The sequence below is a fragment of the Lissotriton helveticus genome, chromosome 7 (genome assembly GCF_964261635.1).
Source record: "Lissotriton helveticus chromosome 7, aLisHel1.1, whole genome shotgun sequence".
In the NCBI taxonomy this organism is placed as follows: Eukaryota; Metazoa; Chordata; class Amphibia; order Caudata; family Salamandridae; genus Lissotriton; species Lissotriton helveticus.
Window position 1 is genome coordinate 1,566,281,072 of NC_136068.1, and position 20,694 is coordinate 1,566,301,765.

Below are 20,694 nucleotides of genomic sequence, written 5' to 3' on the forward strand. Positions count from 1 at the left end.
AAGCGTGGTTAAGGCATGTCTATGGTTATGCATGCGTGATAGGGCTTGTGGAGTCGGAGCACTCGTGGTTTAGACCACAGTGTTCCGACTGTCCCCCTCTAGAATAGGCAGAATTTTCACACTTTAGGAGTGCAATGGTTAATACTTCAATTGCAGTACTGGCAGCGGCAACGGGTGGTGCAGTAGCATCAGCTGATATGTGCCCAGCACGTACTTTTTTTTTTCTTTTTTTTTTTACAAATTAAGCACTAGCACAACCCCCCCTGAAGGCACACTTAGAAAAATCTAAAATTATCCATTCCCCGGTGAGTTGGTATTAGCTGTAGGGGAGATTTTAGGCAGGGGTCCCTTGTTTTACTTGCTGGGCTCAGTCAAAAACAAACTGCTACAAAATGAAAATAAATACCTAATCTGGGAAGAAGACATAACCTCAAAGTATTAATGCAGGCGCCATGAAGATCAGTTCTTTTCATATTCTTTCACTCACATTTCGATGCGATTTGGAGGGTTGCCCAACATTTTTCAAGTCGCCACGTTTTCCAAAATTGCTTTTAGCCAAACAATGACGTCTTTAGGAAAAAATAGCCCCTAGCCTAGAAGCATACTTTGTAAACTTTTCTTTTTTTTTACCGAGAATTGTTTAAAGAGTTTTTTCTTGTTGCTGAAAATATTACTTGTGGGCAAAGGTTTCGGATGGTGACAAATTTGCAACTTCAAGATGTTGCAAAATGTATCACCATTGTAAAACTTCAGCATTGTAATTAGAATTTTGTTATGTCTGGTCATTTGCTCCTGAGGTCTATGAAAAAGATACCTAGGCTGGTTTGCTTTACTTCTTGCTTCCTTTGTAGGGGCTGAGCGACTTCTGCTCCAATCCAAATGGATATGTGATGAACGCAACACAGGAAAATACTGGACTCAACCAAGGTAGGAGAGACAAAGGCAGGCATGTCAGTATAGATGTAGAGTATGAATAAATGATGTGGGTATTTGAATTAGGCCTAGGCTGGGTTCGCGGAGTTCCGCTATGCGTAACTCTGCAAAGTGACAAAAAAACTCTACAGACTACCGCAAACGACAGAGTGTGGCGCGAAGAGAGGTTCACGCTGATCTTCCTGCCGCTCGGGTAGAAACTCCACCCGAGCGGTAGCTCCCGCTTGCCAACTTACCATTGACAAGCGCGAGAGGAGAAAAAACTCCAACTGCCCAGGCCTTTTTTTTAACACGTGGAGACGCTGGACTCGGCCAAGGTAGGAGAAACAAAGGCAGGTATGTCTCTATAGCTGTATAGTATGAGGTGAACACGGTTCGATCCCCGGCTGCGGCGGCAGGTTAGCCCAGCACCATGTGACTCTGGGCAATAGCTCGCTTAATCTCCCCGACGGCCCCCCAGCGCCTAGAGACCCTTACGGGTGATTGTGCGCTTTACAAATGTGGACTTTTTTAACACATGAAGAAAGTAAACTTAGCTGTGGAAGGAGAAACAAAAGCAGACATGTATGTTTAGGGGCCTGCACTAACTGATGTGGATGTTTTAAATCCTTCTTGTGGCCCAATTAATTGCTAACAGGTTTTTAAGAGAGTGTATTATATCCACAAAGGGCTGTTTCTCTTCAAAGGCAATGCTTTACAGCCCCGCCCCATCACACTGTATTTCTTTTACCTTTGTGATTGCAAATTAGGAAGTATGAGGAGTCATCGTGAGGGTGTTGGGTTCAGTGTGGGTAATCTGTGATGCCACCTGTGTCAGAAATCAAAGCCAGTAGGAGCTGATGCCATGATGTATCTGAAGATGGCAGCAGGAACATGTAGCATTTGGGGGGTAGCACTACCTATATGAAGCTGCTGACAACCTCTGGTCCATATAAACAACCATATTCCAGAGTCTGGGCATCTCTAATGCCCGTGGGAATGTGAATGTTCCTCAAAGGCTGGGAGAACAGCCATTGATAAAGGGCTGCCTCCCTGTTTTGGGGAAACGTTCACTGTGTCTGCTTGTGAACCCGCTGTTGGAGCAGCAGCCTGTGCTGAGTTTGTAAAGAGAGACATTTCCTGGGAGCCTTCAACTGCAGCCATTGCACTAAATGCACCCCTGAAACCATCATTCACCGCTGCCTGTAAACGTCTACCTTTGTCGTAGTATGGATGGAGATAAACAACATCTCACACACTGACTTACAATCTACTCAATCAATCAATGAATCAGATTTCTAGAGCACGAACTGCCTCATCGGTGAGGGTCTCGAGGCCCTGGGAGAATTATATGGCAGTTTTCCTATTGGTTGATCAGACAGGTCTTGGTTTCTTCCTGAACTGCTGGAGCAAAGGTGAGGCTCTGAGGTGCAGAGGGAGGTAGTTCCAGGTCTTAGCCGCCAGGTGGGAGAAGGAGTTCCACAGCTAAGTGATGATTTCATGTTGTTGTAAAGCGTTTTTACATCATGTTTTTTTTCTTTTCTTTTCTCCCTCACTCATAGATATTCTGGAATATTATCTCACGTGTGACCAGGAAGTCATGAATCCATTCCAACAGGTGGGGAGAAAGAACACGATTATACCACAGAGAATGGTCCATGGTGCTGGGGTCGGGGATCTGATCTTTAGTCTTTGTTTGACTCAAGGGCATCACCATCAAAGTTTGAAGCACGAGTCCCTCTTTCCACCTTACCCCCACAGACATAGGGCGAGCTTCCTTTAGGAGTCGATCATTGGCACCCATGGGACTGGTGCATGCTGGGGTTTCAATATATATCCATGTGATAAAAGTACATTGTATTCATACGGATGGGAGATGCCCACAGTCAGTGGGTATCTTCAACGCATTGTGGACCAAAGTGGGACACCTCTTGTAATGCTGTTCTTCTAAGGCCTCCCTTGGAAGACTAATCTTGACTGAACATGTTCACTGCTACCTTTCAGTCACATCACATCTACATGGAGGGCAGGGATGTCTTGTTCACATCTGCACCTTCATGGAGGGCAGGGATGTCTTCACGTCTGCACCTTCAATCCTTAGTGGTCTGTAAAGTTTCAGTAAATGAAATGGACGCTGCAGGTTTATGTACGATCACATAAGTTGTATATAGTTATTTGCATCCTGCTCCAAGTGAAGAAACGGACTCACTATGTGACATACAAGGCATTCCTCGGCAGAAACACTTCCAGGCTGAGCAGTAAACACAAAGAACAGACTATAAACAGAAGGAATGGAAGACCCAACACAATCACGCCTCAGTCATGCAGGAACCACAGTTCCCAGCTTACAAACACCTGGGTCTGCTTTCAAGGCCAGAAAACAGGAAACACTGAGGTGTGACTTCAGAGCGGCGAGGAGAGAGTAGGGGCTCAGATGGAGGTCACTTAGGCAGGGCTTTCAGTGGGCGGGAAAAACTTGGGTTCTTTCAAAGGGGCGTGGCCGATGTAATACGGGTTTGAAAATACCCAAGCTAAAAATATGTGCTTAGCATAGTGTGCCACCCACCTGGTATTTTGCTGTCATTGCATCCAAATGTATATACAATACATGTAACATTAAACCTACAACAAGCCATGACTATTGGCTTTGTCAGTGGTTGTTAGTTGCATATAATAAATAAGCAACAACTATGGCTTAGTTGTATACAGCATTGATAATGCTTCAGTTCTATAATGCTGAAACTATGAAAAACGAGTCTCTTTGAACTTACATCATAGGCAGTGAAAGGTGGTATTGCTGAAGAGGTAGGAGTTTTTTTCACCCTGAGGGTGAGGGCAAAAATAGAGAGCCCGGCAGGGAATCTTTCAGCACTTGCTCTTTAGAACTGCTGGTGCTGGGCACCGGCAGGACCCGTCCCAATTAAAGCCCTGCTCTTAGGACTATGCAAGGGTACCAGCTGCTATCCCTCGCTTGCCCTTTGGTACACGTGGTACTCACTGCCATTGTTTCTCCGGGTCTCAGTCAGCAGCAGGGCACGAGTCGGGGTACCACGCGGGTGGACGGCATCCCCCCACTTATTTGCGAGGGTTTTTCAGAGTGGACGCCGTCCACCCTGCTAATTCAAAACCGCGTCCATCATACCTTACAAAATGGGAGGCACAAAGTAAACAAGGCATTTCCGGGTCCAAGCACGCCGGTCACCACGCCCCTGCACCTACCAGGTGCACCGTTGGCAGGGTACCCAATAGACGCCAAGGATCCGATTCCGACCTCAACCAATGAATGGGTGGGTCTGCAACTCGGCAGTCCCGCCCACCCGCAACATGCCCTTTATTTTTCGCGCTTTCCTTCAATGAGCTCCTTTGCTTTTTCGGAGCGTGTGACCCCTTTGCCTGCTGCCGCTTCCTGCACCAGACTTCCCGGCCTCGCCTGCTGCCCTCTCCAGTCCCGGCCTCTCTCGCCTGGTGCCCCCTCCCGGCCTCGCCTGGTGCCCCCTCCCGGCCTCGCCTGGTGCCCCCTCCCGGCCTCGCCTGCTGCCCCCTCCCGGCCTCGCCTGCTGCCCTCTTCCAAACATTTTTACACGGATTTGATTTGACTCGAGTAAGTAGTATGATGTATCCTTGTGTGTTGCTGTTTCCACATTTTTTTGCGTTTGTGTTTTTATGTAATGTATGTGTGTGCAGGGAGTCGGGACTACAGCTATTTATTCAGTAATCAAGAAGGCGCTTTAGGCCTCGTAGAGAGTATGGAAGAGAATATATACATATGTATGTATATATTCTCTTCCATACTCTCTACGAGGCCTAAAGCGCCTTCTTGATTATTGAATAAATAGCTGTAGTCCCGACTCCCTGCACACACATACATTACATAAAAACACACACGCAAAAAAATGTGGAAACAGCAACACACAAGGATACATCATACTGTACATATGTATATATTCTCTTCCATACTCTCTACGAGGCCTAAAGCGCCTTCTTGATTATTGAATAAATAGCTGTAGTCCCGACTCCCTGCACACACATACATTACATAAAAACACAAACTCAAAAAAAATGTGGAAACAGCAACACACAAGGATACATCAGACTGTATGTATATATTCTCTTCCATACTCTCTACGAGGCCTAAAGCGCCTTCTTGATCCTTCCGAGATGCGACTATAAGCGCACCACCGATTTCGGTATTTCTAATGACATTTAAAGAGAAAATTCAATTGTGCTGTGTTTTATAAAGCAGACCTGTGTCATGGCGTGAATGTCTTTCCTTTAATTAAAGTGGGTGTATTTTAGAAAGTGTAAAAAAACAGCGGCTGCAACCAACAGGTGCATTACCAAATGGATGCATGTAATTGCGGCAGCTCAGTCGGTTAAGCGCCTGTTGCAGAGATTCCTTTGTAAATACTAGTTTGTACACCAGTTTGTATCTCGGTAGAGGCGACTCAGTCTTTCATCCTGTTTTACTGGTTAAAAGGCGTGAAACTGTGTTAGGCTATAGCAAACCCCGTGAAATGATATCGACTGCCTTAGCAAACGCTCTATAATGTATGTCAGCGGAATATATAATTTATGGATACAATTAGTAAGCTTGCGTTTCTCTATTAAATGACTTTGGGGAAAAAACTGTGATTTCTTAAAGCCAGTCTTTAATGAAACTAAACTTTGCACAATAATAGAGATGAAGAAAACAGAAGCAGAGCACCCAGGTATTGGAGGGGGTGGCGGGGTCAGGCGTAAACAAAAACAACAGCAGCAAAAACCTTTGAAACAGTAACACTGCACTATATATGTTAAACACACAGGAAACGGTAAACTAAAAATGCAGTTCTAGAAATCTCAGCTGAGCTTGTTCTAGAACCCAGAGTAATTTGGAAGGCTCCATACATACATAAAAAAGGGATTTTCTTTATATATATATATATATATATACAGGGTTAAAAGTTACAGACAAATAAAAACAAGCATTTGCAATGCAATAGGTCTCGGATTTATGCGAGTTTAAGCTATTGGCATTGTAAACTGCAATGCCTTTTATTTATGTTTTAAAATGCAAAACAAAAATAAAAGGCATTGTGTTTTGCAATGTCAATAGCTCAAACTGGCGTATGAGAAGCATGGTCCGGTGCTAAGTTATCCAGGATGGTATGGGGAAATGGTTGAGAAGAAGTTTGTGAGTCCCAAGGAGACTAGATGCCAATCTAGTATTAGATATTACGTGGCCTGAAAGACTATGATGCTATTAAAATAAAACAAGAACAGAGAAGCAGCACAACTTTAATTGTCCTCAGTAATAATATGCAACTAACAGCCATTGACAAAGCCAATAGTCCTGGCTTGTTGTAGGTGTAATGTTACTTGTTGTATCATATATGTGGATGCTATAACAGAAGCAACAAAATAGCAGTAGTGTGGCACACTATGATAATGGTGGTAATGACATTCCAGAGCAACTGCAACCTGTTTTGAGGGCGATAAACACACTTCCTGTGAGTTCAAGTGACTGCGAAAGGGGTTTCAGCACAATGAACTTGGTAATGTCACCCATACGAAACTGCCTTGGTATCGGACGCCTTTAATCATTAATGTTCATAAACCTCATGGGTCCTCCTCTTCCTCTTTGGAATCCAGTGCCATATGTGAACAGGTGGTTGATTACTCATCGTCATGCAGATGATAATCAATCTAGAAAGGTCGATCCTACAGCCCAGCACAATAAAAGATATGCAGACGCATGGTCGTTTTTTAATTGATAGCTTACAATGATATAAGCTGGCTCACATTTTTCCATGGCCAGACATCCTGTGGCAATATAACATGTCCCATAATGTCTGAAATAACAGATGTACAGAGTATAAGGCTTTAACTGTAAGTGTGCACCTTGCATTTTTTTCTCTCATGGTCACAGTGTATTCTACTTGTTAATAAATGTAAATGTTGTGTTCTAGGTAGTGTAATAAATTTTATAGTTTTGATAATCACTATTGTAGTTTCTAGTATGTGCTTTTCTTCTGCTTTTTTCAACACACTAATTCTACTTTTGTTGCAATATATGCAAATGATAGATGTCACTTCCTGTGGTGATGTCACTTCCTGTGGTGATGTCACTTCCTGTGGTGATGTCACTTCCTGTGACCACGCCTACCTTGGAGAGTCCCCCCACTTCTTTTTTTAGGACTTGTGCCCTGGTCAGCAGCCATGAAGGCATTTGTAGAAAGTACCCATGGCTGTTTACCTTTTGTAGTTTCCGCTCCTGCCACTTTCCCATAAATCCAGCAGCAAATAAGTGTTGACAGAGGGGTAAGGTGGTACAAGGGTTCAATCCTCTGATGTCATCAGGAATTAAATTGTACGCCGGGCCCCGCGCATGGCGTTTGGTGTTCGATGTCGCTCGAGTCCAGTCAAAAGGGCTCGTGCTCATTTCTCCCTCAACTTAGATTGTTGAAATATATATATTTTTTAAATACAGTAGCACAACACAATACAGTTCTGAGCACACAGCCTTTTTTAAGCAGAAAGCCGATATGAATGGGAGTAATACACTGAAAAAAAGAGTGCAGGTTTGAGAAAGTGTATTTATCTTAGAGGTCAGTGCTCTGTCTTGCGTATTTCCTTACGATTGTGCTGCGGATTCTGCACTGAGAAATGAGGCGCATTAACCGGCCAATTGAATGATAGTTTCCTGTTATTCTGTGGATTTTCAAGTAAATTCCCTCTGAAGGTTCATAAAAAGAAAACGTGCAGGAAGAATGGATGTGTTTTGGTGTCAAGAAAATCTATTGAAAAAAAATCCATCTTCTGACTTCCATTAAAGCACGCTGAATGTTCTTCTGAGAAGTAGAAAATTATAACTGAGGATGGCTTGCTAGATGTGCTTTGAGTTTGAGATAAGAGTTTCAACTGTGATCAGAGATGCATTTTTCCTGACATGTGATGCACCTTTCTATATGTTCTCGTCTTCAGAGGCTGACAATGTCCCAGCGTGCGCTCGCCAACATCCACTCGCAGCTGCTCGGACTGGAGAAGGAAGCCGTCCCACAATTCCCTGCGGCTGAGGTTAGAGTTTTTTTTAACTATTTTTCTTTTAGCATTTGTTTCCCTCTGTATCAAGTGCCAGAAAGCCTTCTTTGAAACACAAAAACACAAAACTGCTCTCTCTGGGTCATGCTTGCGTATTGTCCAATAATACATGATGTGTCAGCGGAATGTGCACTCCGGTCACATATTATTGGCTTTGAGGACCCTGCGAGAATTGTTAACATTAAATGCCTGTAGATGGCAGCAAGAGCTAAGGCATTCCAGACCGTTGGTGATGCCACCTACACAGCGTCCTGGTGAAAAATCCTGCAAGTGTCAGAGCTCTGATAAAGGTGCCATTGCTCTTGCACACAATAGTGCACGTCATATCTGATAAACTCGTAGGAAGACATTTCACTTTGAGCAAACGCAAGAAGCAGCTATCCTACAATAAAATATGTAGAATACAACGACCAATCGCGTTTTCCTATTCAACAGACCCTTTCAAACTTTAACAGTTATTTTTGAGAACTTTTACAAAGTGGGCAGGCTCGAGTAAAACCAAAATGACGTTTTTCTGAAAGTTGTCCTATGCAAGAATTACTACCTTAATAATATGAATTGAAGCCAAGTCTTCTTGTTGAGTGTAGAGGCAGGCCCTATCATTCTTCACAGAGGCAGCCCCTGTTCACATTGTTAATGTGATGGGTTAGTTTGGCTTACACATGCAGACAGCATTTTCTGCGAGTGCAACACAAGTTTTGGAAGTCACAAAAGTTGGTTTTACAATCACTAATGGATTTACTGACATAATGAGTTTACTGTGAGTAAAAATACTAAGAGGGTAGCTAGTGAGTATTTCCAACCACTTCTCATACTAGAAGAGGTTAGAAAACAACTAAATGGGAGGACATGGGAGGTTTTGAGGTGTTGTTCAGGAATTATTTTTGTGAATTCCTAAAAGTTGTCAGTCAGCGTCCATGTGAGACCTGTAAGTGCAGATTTATGACCAATTCTCTACCACTATTTTGCATATTTCTAACTACTTTTTTTGCAATATACTAATCTTAGTAATATTTGCTGATTTATTTATGCTTTAATCTATGCGCTTACACAATATATTTGATATATAGTTATTCTATTGGGCAATGAAGTTTGTGCCCCCACACCCAATATTTTGCTGCTTTACAACCAGTGCGATTTGACAAATGTATCATAAAAGTACTGTGTCTTAGCTTTTGTTACATTTAGGAATTCGATGTGTGGGCCTTTTGCCAATTACGGTTTATTCATATCCTACAGATACGAAGCTCCAAAAAAAAACACTCCATCATTTTGGTGGAAGGTCTTGTGATGTCACTTCCTGTGATGTAATTGGGCAGCAAAGCATTAGTATTGCTTGTGTGACATCTAATTTTTGTGGGTCCTTTTACAAGTCTTACAAGTTCTCTTTTGCTACTCTCCTCGACAGAAACACCTCCTGGCGGCCCAGGCAATGTTGAACACAACAGAGGGAAGCTTCCACCATCTGGTGGCCTTACTCAACTGCCGGGGGCTGCATAAGGTAAACTGCATAGACTGCACTACTGTGTGACGCTTCGTCTACCCCATTTCGCTCACTCGTATCATCAGGGCCTAGTATCTGCCCTTTCCTTCCAGACATCCAGCAGCCACACTGTCCTGCAGAAGAACATTAAGACAAGACAGGCCACACAGCTTATGTATATAATGTGCATAATCTTTGGTGCAGGATGCAGTCATGGCCACAGGTGATGCACCTGGCTAGGCTTTATCACTTCATGATCAAAGAGGAAGCTCATAATATACCATTACTTTTAATAAATACACAGGAGTGTAGCTCATTGCCTACATCAGAAATCCTTTAATACTCTAGAGCAAGTGCCCTGCACACATTTAAGTGCCATTTATTTTAATCAAGGCAACGCCTTTACATTCAGACCACATCCGGGGAAGGAGGGTATTTTCCGCAATGTAAAGACACTAACAAAACAGCAAAGATGGGTAGCGTCCTTTTATTTAACCATTCATTTGGAAAACGCTTTGTAGGCATTGATGGAAAGTGTGGCCAAGCAGCAGAGAAAGAGAACTAACGAGTCCACAGGGCATTGCTTTCCCCATTCAGTGCAAACTCAGGGCCAGATTTATCAAACTTTGATGCAGTGTACCGCAGCAAGACAACTTGCTGTGCTGCGTCAAATGTAGAAGGCAGGAATGTGCCTTGAATAATATGGTGCATTCCTGCTCTCTCCTTGTGCTGGGGCACTCAGTGCAGCCTTGCGCCAATGCAGGCACCTTTGCGTCATGTTGCAAGGGTGTCTGCTTCGCAGGCAGCATTGTTTTTGTGCAGGAAGGCACAACTTCCCCCACAAAAACAAACCCTAGAGGTGTTTTCTTCTTTTAAAAGTGTGCGGCAGTACGCTTAGAAAGAGGAAAAAACAAGGAGTAATAAAGATATTTCTTCTCGTTGCACCTTTAAAGGAAGGGCATACCATTTTGACCCATTCCTAGGTTTATCAGCCTTGCTACATCTGGGAATGTGTCAAAATCCGTGAGTGAAGGCATGAGGACACCCGTGCTTCACTCATGGAAAGCCTTCCCAGGGCAGAATAACACAAGGCAGCAATTTGCCCTGCCTTGCGTTACTCCAGATTTACCAAGCAACATAGGGTCATGCAAGGTGGCCTTGCGTTGCACAGTAAATCACACTTAAGGATTGCATTGCCCTTGCAACATCATGTGTGACGCAATGCAATCCAATACAAAATCTGAGCCTCTGTGTATTTTCTCAGCTGAGGGTCCTCATTTATGACACTCTATAGACATTTGAACCCGAGCTCTTGATGCGTGGTGAAAATAAAGAGTAACACACACATTACCGTATCTCTGTGAGCCTCAAATTGTAAACAAGTTTAAAGTAATGTGAAAACAACAGCAGTATAATATCTTTCATTCTGTACAATTTACATTTCTGTCTTAGTCTTCCTTTCATCCAGGACTGGACAGGAAAACTACAATCATCAGCCCTGGCAAAAGCTATCCAGTACTTTCCCCTCAACCCTGTCCCTAGCCTGTTATCTTCTCTCTTTCTTTCTCGTTTCCTGCCCATCCTTTTTCCCGATGCTTCTCTCTTCCCTCTCTCTCTTTACTCTCTCTTTTTCTCCCTGTTTCTTTATGTTCTCTATCATTCACCTGCATCTTTTCCCCTCCTCTCTCTTTCTGCTTAAGACCCGCTGTGCATAATGGAATAAATTCCAGGTCTCTGTTGATAATGATAGCAGCATCAGCAACAACATTTGACTCTCCAAAAACCAGCCTCCAAAGGCTCCCAATCCTCCCTAAAACAACCCCTCAGGAAGTGACTGATGTGATAAATGGCAAGCCCAGTCCTGCTTTCATATCAACATTGTATATGCAATCAGGTCTCCTCCAGATCTGACACACCTTACTCTTCTATGTACTCATGTTCTAGATGCATCCATGTTATGTTATTTAATGTAGATTTGTAGAGTGTTCTATCACCCGGGAGGATATCCTGATGCTGAGCAGGTGTGAGTCTAGCCACATCTAGGGCCTAGGCAGGTGTGAGCCTAGCCACACCTAGGGCCTTGTGGAACCACTTGAAAAGCCAGGTCTTTAATTTCTTGCATAATTCAAGAAGTGAAAAAGAGGCTCTTATGTGTAGCTGCAGGTCATTCCATGCCTTAGGAGCGATATAGGAGAAGGCTCAGCCACCAGATATGGTTTTCTTTTCTGTATGCGTGGGACTTGTGCAAGTAGAAGTCCGGATGAGAAGAGGTGTCTGGAAGGTTTGTGAAAGCAGATACGATTGTTGAGTTATGCTAAGACAGTTTTATGTAGTGCCTTGAAAGAGTGCCTTAAAAGATTGAACTGTGCTCAATTGTGAATAGGGAGCCAGATGAGCTTCTTCAGATGTGGTGTGATGTGAGCGCGGCATGGGAGGTTGAAAGTAAGTCTGGCTGCCAAGTTCTGAATAGTCTCCAGCCTTCTGGTGAGTTTTTTGTTGATCATGCAGAGGCTGCTCCCGTAGTCAAGCTTGCTTTTGACCATAGCATGCATGATGGTTTTTCGGGTGCTGATTAGGAGCCAATTGACAACCTTCCTCAGCATCTTTAGGATTTGGAAAAATGAGACTGTGATCGCATTGACTGTTGCTGATGATCTAGAGGTTCTTGGCATGGTTGGTGGGTGCCAGTCCTAGCACTGCTGGCCACCAGTGTGGAGTACCACAGTGATGTTCCCTTCCCAGAGGGCATGATTTCGGTCTTGTCGGTGTTCAGCTTTAGACAGTTTGTCTTCATCCAGTGGGTGATTTCAGTCATGGAGGCACTGAACTGGATCCGGGTACTGGGTGTCTTGTTCATGAGGGAGAGAATGAGTTGTGTGTCGTCAGCATAGGAGAGGACATGAATATTGTGAGAACCGGTGATGCTGGCTAGAGGGATCATGTATGTATTAAAGAGGGTCAGGCTTAGGGAGGAGCCTCGTGGAACTCCGCAGATGAGGTCGAGGGAGTCCAAGGTGTTTGGTGTCAGGTTGACTAACTGGTTCCTTCCAGTCAGGAAGGAGCAGTTCTATCAGAGTGTGTGCCTTGGATTCTGAAAGTCGTGTAGGTGTTGGGTGAGGATGGGGTGGGAGACTGTCAAGTGCTGCAGAGAGGTCCAAGAGAATGAGGGCCGCCGTGTCTCCTCTATCCAGAATCATGCGGATGTTATCCGTGGCAGCGGTGAGGGCAGTTTCCATGCTGTGGTTTGGTCTGAAACCATACTGAGTAGTGTCAAGGAGTTGGTGGTTGTTGAGATATTCAGCAAGGTGTTTGTTGATTATTTTCTCTGAGACCTTGGCCTGGAGATTTTCCTGTAGATGGTGAGCATTGAAGGGTCCGCAGGGGGTTTCTTCTGCAATGGGAAGACAGTTCAGTGTTTCAAAGCATCTGGGAAGGTTGCAGAAGAGGTGGAGACATTCAGAATTTGTGTGAGCATGGCATTGATGGCTTGAGGTCCTCTGGAGTAGGTGTGGTGGTAGCAGGCGTTCATTGGGGCCCCTGAGTGGGTGGACTTCATGGTGGCGGGGATTTCTTCTGGGGTAATGACAGGCCAAGTGGTTAACATGGGTTCAACTGCATATGTTGGGGATGGGAGGTAAAAGAGGAGCCGTACCAGCTACATAGAAAAGGACCTGAAGTATTTCTCATCTGTCTCATCAGCGGCTGTCAATGGAGCATTTATCAAGAAAGCTCTGAAATGTGCTCGGCCCTTCTCATGTGTGTTTTGTACTGCCACCCAAAGGCTACTTTCCAAAAGTGCTTCTTTAACGACTTTATAATCTTCATACAGTACCAATTTACCTAACACAGAGTGCCTATTCACTCGTGGCAGAGCTCCCGTAGTCGTGACAGAGGGAGGGGCACTTGTGGTGGCGGTCCTGCACTTGTGGCAGGGGTCCCGCAATCGTGCAGGGACCTCTGTACTGCAGTTACCCCTTGCGAAGGTCCCGCCATGAGTGTGGACCCCCCACCATAAGTGCGCCCCGCACCATCGCGACTGTGGGGCCTCGCCACGAGTGCGGAGGCCCTTTGTAAATTGGCCACACAGAGAATAAATTAACAAAGTGATAACAATTCAATTACTGGTAAAGAAATAACAAATTATGTATTTTGTTTGTCCTTTAAAATGCATAGGAAGATGATGTAAATGTAAAAGGCTTCTTTGGACAGATATAATATGCTTGCAATCTGTCTGGCCACATTTAGCCTGGATTGAATAATGCGAGAATATCACAATCAAGGGCTACCTAAGTTTGGAAATCCTCTAACCAGGCATCTGGTGCAGAGCATGGGATGCCTGCCTTACTGCAGGTCCTCTGGCCAGGCATCTGGTGCAGAGCAGGGGATGCCTGCCTTACTGCAGGTCCTCTGGCCAGGCATCTGGTGCAGAGCATGGGATGCCTGCCTTACTGCAGGTCCTCCAGCCAGGCATCTCTGGTGCAGAGCAGGTGATGCTTGCCGTACTGCAGGTCCTCTGGCCAGGCATCTCTGGTGCAGAGCAGGGGATGCCTGCCTTACTGCAGGTCCTCTGGCCAGGCATCTGGTGCAGAGCAGGGAATGCCTGCCTTACTGCAGGTCCTCTGGCCAGGCATCTGGTGCAGAGCAGGGGATGCCTGCCTTACTGCAGGTCCTCCAGCCAGGCATCTCTGGTGCAGAGCAGGGGATGCTTGCCTTACTGCAGGGCTTCCAGCCAGGCATCTCTGGTGCAGATCAGGGGATGCTTGCCTTACTGCAGGTCCTCTGGCCAGGCATCTGGTGCAGAGCATGGGATGCCTGCCTTATTGCAGGTCCTCCAGCCAGGCATCTCTGGTGCAGAGCAGGGGATGCTTGCCTTACTGCAGGTCCTCTGGCCAGGCATCTGGCGCAGAGCAGGGGATGCCTGCCTTACTGCAGGTCCTCCAGCCAGGGATCTCTGGTGCAGAGCAGGAGATGCTTGTCTTACTGCAGGTCCTCTGGCCAGACATCTCTGGTGCAGAGCAGGCGATGCCTGCCTTACTGCAGGTCCTCTGGCCAGGCATCTGGTGTAGAGCAGGGAATGGCAGCCTTACTGCAGGTCCTCTGGCCAGACATCTGGTGCAGAGCAGGGGATGCCTGCCTTACTGCAGGTCCTCCAGCCAGGCATCTCTGGTGCAGAGCAGGGGATGCTTGCCTTACTGCAGGTCCTCCAGCCAGGCATCTCTGGTGCAGAGCAGGGGATGCTTGCCTTACTGCAGGTCCTCCGGCCAGGCATCTGGTGCAGAGCAGGGGATGCCGGCCTTACTGCAGGTCCTCTAGCCAGGCATCGGGTGCAGAGCAGGGGATGCCTGCCTTACTGCAGGTCCTCCAGTCAGGCATCTCTGGTGCAGAGCAGGGGATGCTTGCCTTACTGCAGGTCCTCCAGCCAGGCATCTCTGGTGCAGAGCAGGTGATGCTTGCCTTACTGCAGGTCCTCTGGCCAGGCAACTGGTGCAGAGCATGGGATGCCAGCCTTACTGCAGGTCCTCCAGCCAGGCATCTGGTGCAGAGCAGGGGATGCCTGCCTTACTGCAGGACCTCCGGCCAGGCATCTCTGGTGCAGAGCAGGGGATGCTTGTCTTACTGCAGGTCCTCCAGCCAGGCATCTCTGGTGCAGAGCAGGGGATGCTTGCCTTACTGCAGGTCCTCTGGCCAGGCATCTGGTGCAGAGCATTAGATGCCTGCCTTACTGCAGGTGCTCCAGCCAGGCATCTGGTGCAGAGCAGGGGATGCTTGTCTTACTGCAGGTCCTCCAGCCAGGCATCTCTGGTGCAGAGCAGGGGATGCTTGTCTTACTGCAGGTCCTCCAGCCAGGCATCTGGTGCAGAGCCTTAGATGCCTGCCTTACTGCAGGTGCTCCAGCCAGGCATCTGGTGCAGAGCATGGGATTCCTGCCTTACTGCAGGTTCTCCAGCCAGGCATCTCTGGTGCAGAGCAGGGGATGCTTGCCTTACTGCAGGTGCTCCAGCCAGGCATCTGGTGCAGAGCATTAGATGCCTGCCTTACTGCAGGTGCTCCAGCCAGGCATCTCTGGTGCAGAGCAGGGGATGCTTGCCTTACTGCAGGTCCTCTGGCCAGGCATCTGGTGCAGAGCATGGGATGCCTGCCTTACTGCAGGTCCTCCAGCCAGGCATCTCTGGTGCAGAGCAGGTGATGCTTGCCGTACTGCAGGTCCTCTGGCCAGGCATCTCTGGTGCAGAGCAGGGGATGCCTGCCTTACTGCAGGTCCTCTGGCCAGGCATCTGGTGCAGAGCAGGGAATGCCTGCCTTACTGCAGGTCCTCTGGCCAGGCATCTGGTGCAGAGCAGGGGATGCCTGCCTTACTGCAGGTCCTCCAGCCAGGCATCTCTGGTGCAGAGCAGGGGATGCTTGCCTTACTGCAGGGCTTCCAGCCAGGCATCTCTGGTGCAGATCAGGGGATGCTTGCCTTACTGCAGGTCCTCTGGCCAGGCATCTGGTGCAGAGCATGGGATGCCTGCCTTATTGCAGGTCCTCCAGCCAGGCATCTCTGGTGCAGAGCAGGGGATGCTTGCCTTACTGCAGGTCCTCTGGCCAGGCATCTGGCGCAGAGCAGGGGATGCCTGCCTTACTGCAGGTCCTCCAGCCAGGGATCTCTGGTGCAGAGCAGGAGATGCTTGTCTTACTGCAGGTCCTCTGGCCAGACATCTCTGGTGCAGAGCAGGCGATGCCTGCCTTACTGCAGGTCCTCTGGCCAGGCATCTGGTGTAGAGCAGGGAATGGCAGCCTTACTGCAGGTCCTCTGGCCAGACATCTGGTGCAGAGCAGGGGATGCCTGCCTTACTGCAGGTCCTCCAGCCAGGCATCTCTGGTGCAGAGCAGGGGATGCTTGCCTTACTGCAGGTCCTCCAGCCAGGCATCTCTGGTGCAGAGCAGGGGATGCTTGCCTTACTGCAGGTCCTCCGGCCAGGCATCTGGTGCAGAGCAGGGGATGCCGGCCTTACTGCAGGTCCTCTAGCCAGGCATCGGGTGCAGAGCAGGGGATGCCTGCCTTACTGCAGGTCCTCCAGTCAGGCATCTCTGGTGCAGAGCAGGGGATGCTTGCCTTACTGCAGGTCCTCCAGCCAGGCATCTCTGGTGCAGAGCAGGTGATGCTTGCCTTACTGCAGGTCCTCTGGCCAGGCAACTGGTGCAGAGCATGGGATGCCAGCCTTACTGCAGGTCCTCCAGCCAGGCATCTGGTGCAGAGCAGGGGATGCCTGCCTTACTGCAGGACCTCCAGCCAGGCATCTCTGGTGCAGAGCAGGGGATGCTTGTCTTACTGCAGGTCCTCCAGCCAGGCATCTCTGGTGCAGAGCAGGGGATGCTTGCCTTACTGCAGGTCCTCTGGCCAGGCATCTGGTGCAGAGCATTAGATGCCTGCCTTACTGCAGGTGCTCCAGCCAGGCATCTGGTGCAGAGCAGGGGATGCTTGTCTTACTGCAGGTCCTCCAGCCAGGCATCTCTGGTGCAGAGCAGGGGATGCTTGTCTTACTGCAGGTCCTCCAGCCAGGCATCTGGTGCAGAGCCTTAGATGCCTGCCTTACTGCAGGTGCTCCAGCCAGGCATCTGGTGCAGAGCATGGGATTCCTGCCTTACTGCAGGTTCTCCAGCCAGGCATCTCTGGTGCAGAGCAGGGGATGCTTGCCTTACTGCAGGTGCTCCAGCCAGGCATCTGGTGCAGAGCATTAGATGCCTGCCTTACTGCAGGTGCTCCAGCCAGGCATCTCTGGTGCAGAGCAGGGGATGCTTGCCTTACTGCAGGTCCTCTGGCCAGGCATCTGGTGCAGAGCATGGGATGCCTGCCTTATTGCAGGTCCTCCAGCCAGGCATCTCTGGTGCAGAGCAGGGGATGCTTGCCTTACTGCAGGTCCTCTGGCCAGGCATCTGGCGCAGAGCAGGGGATGCCTGCCTTACTGCAGGTCCTCCAGCCAGGCATCTCTGGTGCAGAGCAGGGGATGCTTGTCTTACTGCAGGTCCTCTGGCCAGACATCTCTGGTGCAGAGCAGGCGATGCCTGCCTTACTGCAGGTCCTCTGGCCAGGCATCTGGTGCAGAGCAGGGAATGGCAGCCTTACTGCAGGTCCTCTGGCCAGACATCTGGTGCAGAGCAGGGGATGCCTGTCTTACTGCAGGTCCTCCAGCCAGGCATCTCTGGTGCAGAGCAGGGGATGCTTGCCTTACTGCAGGTCCTCCAGCCAGGCATCTCTGGTGCAGAGCAGGGGATGCTTGCCTTACTGCAGGTCCTCTGGCCAGGCATCTGGTGCAGAGCATGGGATGCCGGCCGTACTGCAGGTCCTCTAGCCAGGCATCTGGTGCAGAGCAGGGGATGCCTGCCTTACTGCAGGTCCTCCAGTCAGGCATCTCTGGTGCAGAGCAGTGGATGCTTGCCTTACTGCAGGTCCTCCAGCCAGGCATCTCTGGTGCAGAACAGGTGATGCTTGCCTTACTGCAGGTCCTCTGGCCAGGCAACTGGTGCAGAGCATGGGATGCCGGCCTTACTGCAGGTCCTCCAGCCAGGCATCTGGTGCAGAGCAGGGGATGCCTGCCTTACTGCAGGTCCTCCAGCCAGGCATCTCTGGTGCAGAGCAGGGGGTGCTTGTCTTACTGCAGGTCCTCCAGCCAGGCATCTCTGGTGCAGAGCAGGGGATGCTTGCCTTACTGCAGGTCCTCTGGCCAGGCATCTGGTGCAGAGCATTAGATGCCTGCCTTACTGCAGGTGCTCCAGCCAGGCATCTCTGGTGCAGAGCAGGGGATGCTTGTCTTACTGCAGGTCCTCCAGCCAGGCATCTCTGGTGCAGAGCAGGGGATGCTTGCCTTACTGCAGGTCCTCTGGCCAGGCATCTAGTGCAGAGCAGGGAATGGCAGCCTTATTGCAGGTCCTCTGGCCAGACATCTGGTGCAGAGCAGGGGATGCTTGTCTTACTGCAGGTGCTCCAGCCAGGCATCTCTGGTGCAGAGCAGGGGATGCTTGCCTTACTGCAGGTGCTCCAGCCAGGCATCTGGTGCAGAGCATTAGATGCCTGCCTTACTGCAGGTGCTCCAGCCAGGCATCTGGTGCAGAGCATGGGATGCCTGCCTTACTGCAGGTGTTCTCAGTCAACCAGCAGTTTTAATTCAGTTGCGTCGCATACCATGGGATTATGCTGGAAATAATGACCATTGCCTCCTTTTAGAAACCTTGGAGTTCTGCACATCCTACTCCTTTTTTAACACAGATGTCCATGTTAAGTTCTCTTATGTTATGCTATTTTATGTTCTGTTCTTTTCTGCTCTGTCATTTTGCGTCATCTACGTCCCAGTATTTGCGACTTGTGTTCCCTCATTATAAGCATCTGAACTTCCACATGCGAGTAACAATGAACAACAGTAAAAGGCGCTAAGGATGCTTTGTAGAAGACATATTTAAAATGTTTCTTCCTGGTTCAAATTGCGGTTGACATGTCATAAATTGTTTTGACTGGATCCAATAAGCAGGATATGGGGTTTTGAGCATCTAATGAGTCGCTACGGAAGACAATAGAGTTTACTGCATCGTGCAACCGATTATTGGCATTTATTGGTGTCAGGCTGTTTTATTTGGTAATTGTTTTTAGCTCGTTGAATTTATCGTACTTTATCTGTCGGGCACGTGTAGTCCAAGGTCCAAAATTGCATATGCTGCAGGCACTACATCCACTTAAAAGCTTTTTAAATTGTAAACTGAAGTCTCAAGCAGGGTTGGTATGTAATCATACCTCAGTTACGAGGAGCGTACAGTTTGAAATTAACAATAAAGGTAATTTACAGAAAGGTGGATCTATCTCATGCACAGCCCTAGGAAGAGTCTTTGAGTGAGAGGGGGAGACTCTATGGGTACTTGGTACAGGCTGTGATAGGTAATTGTAGAATAAGGGCCTATGGAGCATTGAAAAGGTTCTGGTGGCATCATAAAAAGTCAGACCAGTTTGTAAATGCCACTAGAACCCAGACATAGTAATATTGGAACATATTGGAACATATTACACATGTTAATGGTTATGCGTTTTTGATATTAAAAGTTTATTTTGGTGTCATTATCATGAACACACTGTTTTTTCCCCAAATGGAGAATGTTTATTGACAAGTGAAACACTGGACTATATTGTTTAATCATCTGTGCAAAAAAGAGGAGAAACATATTGAATTATGTAATCAATCCATGGTTTCAGAGAAAACAGGCTTTTGTTTGTTAAAAAGCACATTCTGTCAGTAGAAGTGAGAGATTTATGAAATTGCTGGCAGCAAGGTAGAGCTAATAAACAATAGACCCTGATTGCAATTAGAAGTGTCATCTTTTTTGATTAGACAGCTAATTAAACAATAGGTAGGTACCGGTAATAAACGTTGAGTGCATAGATATGTATGTTTGCCACATTTTACATACATTTTTTATTTCTAACTAACTTATTTTATTTGTTAATATTTTTAAACCATCTCAAGTAGAAAGGACAAGATGTTAACAATGTACCAGATATTTATATTTAATGCGCCAGATGCACCCTAACTCTTAGGTGTCTTCTCCTAGGACTATGTGGACGGGGTGAAAGGATTATGCTACGACGGGATGGAAGGTCTCCTCTTTCTCTTACTTTTCTCTTTTGTGTCGGCGCTCTCATTCACCACGGCTGTCTGTAGCCTGCCTCGCGCCTGGAAACGCTTTCAGAACAGGTGAGTCCTGTGCAGCCTGCAGAGGGTTTAGCCGCCACCATCACACCGCTGGGCACCCGCATGTTCTCACCGATTTACTGGTAGCTCTGCAGGAATCCAACTTCTAAATGGTAGTTTTGCACTTAGGCTTTCACTAAGAGTGATGGGGACGTGGATAGAGCCTATAACTAGGATTAGAGCAACATCCCCTGGTAAAGTAACTTATGGGATCAGATCAGAAAGACCCTGGAAAGGCATCCTAATGTGGCCCCAAATATGCCACAGCCTACTGAATGCAACCAGGAACCACAAGGTTTGGGTCTTACCAAATGCATAAACAATAGCTGTTCAGACATTGCCCATAAGACAATTTGTTCTTGTTTACCACAAACCTGTCTGGAATTTGAGTCAATTGGGGGTCAAAAGCATTGATGGCTTGTAGATCTGCAGGCGTGGAAGGTATGGATTCTCCACAAAGGTTAGTGCCATGTGGAAGGCTTTTTGTCAGTATCACCTGGCTAG

At 47.6% G+C, this 20,694-nt stretch overlaps 1 protein-coding gene across 3 annotated transcripts in view; it reads left to right on the forward strand.

Annotated features, from left to right (window-relative positions):
* The window catches only part of TTYH1 (tweety family member 1), a 271,334-nt gene that overhangs the window by 243,034 nt on the left and 7,606 nt on the right, over positions 1-20,694 (forward strand). For all 3 annotated transcript variants that reach the window (XM_078655064.1, XM_078655065.1, XM_078655063.1), the window contains exons 7-11: positions 852-927; positions 2,475-2,530; positions 7,876-7,968; positions 9,401-9,493; positions 20,051-20,193. In XM_078655064.1, the coding sequence (XP_078511190.1) occupies positions 852-927; positions 2,475-2,530; positions 7,876-7,968; positions 9,401-9,493; positions 20,051-20,193 (461 nt within the window). The remainder of the gene's footprint in view (positions 1-851; positions 928-2,474; positions 2,531-7,875; positions 7,969-9,400; positions 9,494-20,050; positions 20,194-20,694) is intronic.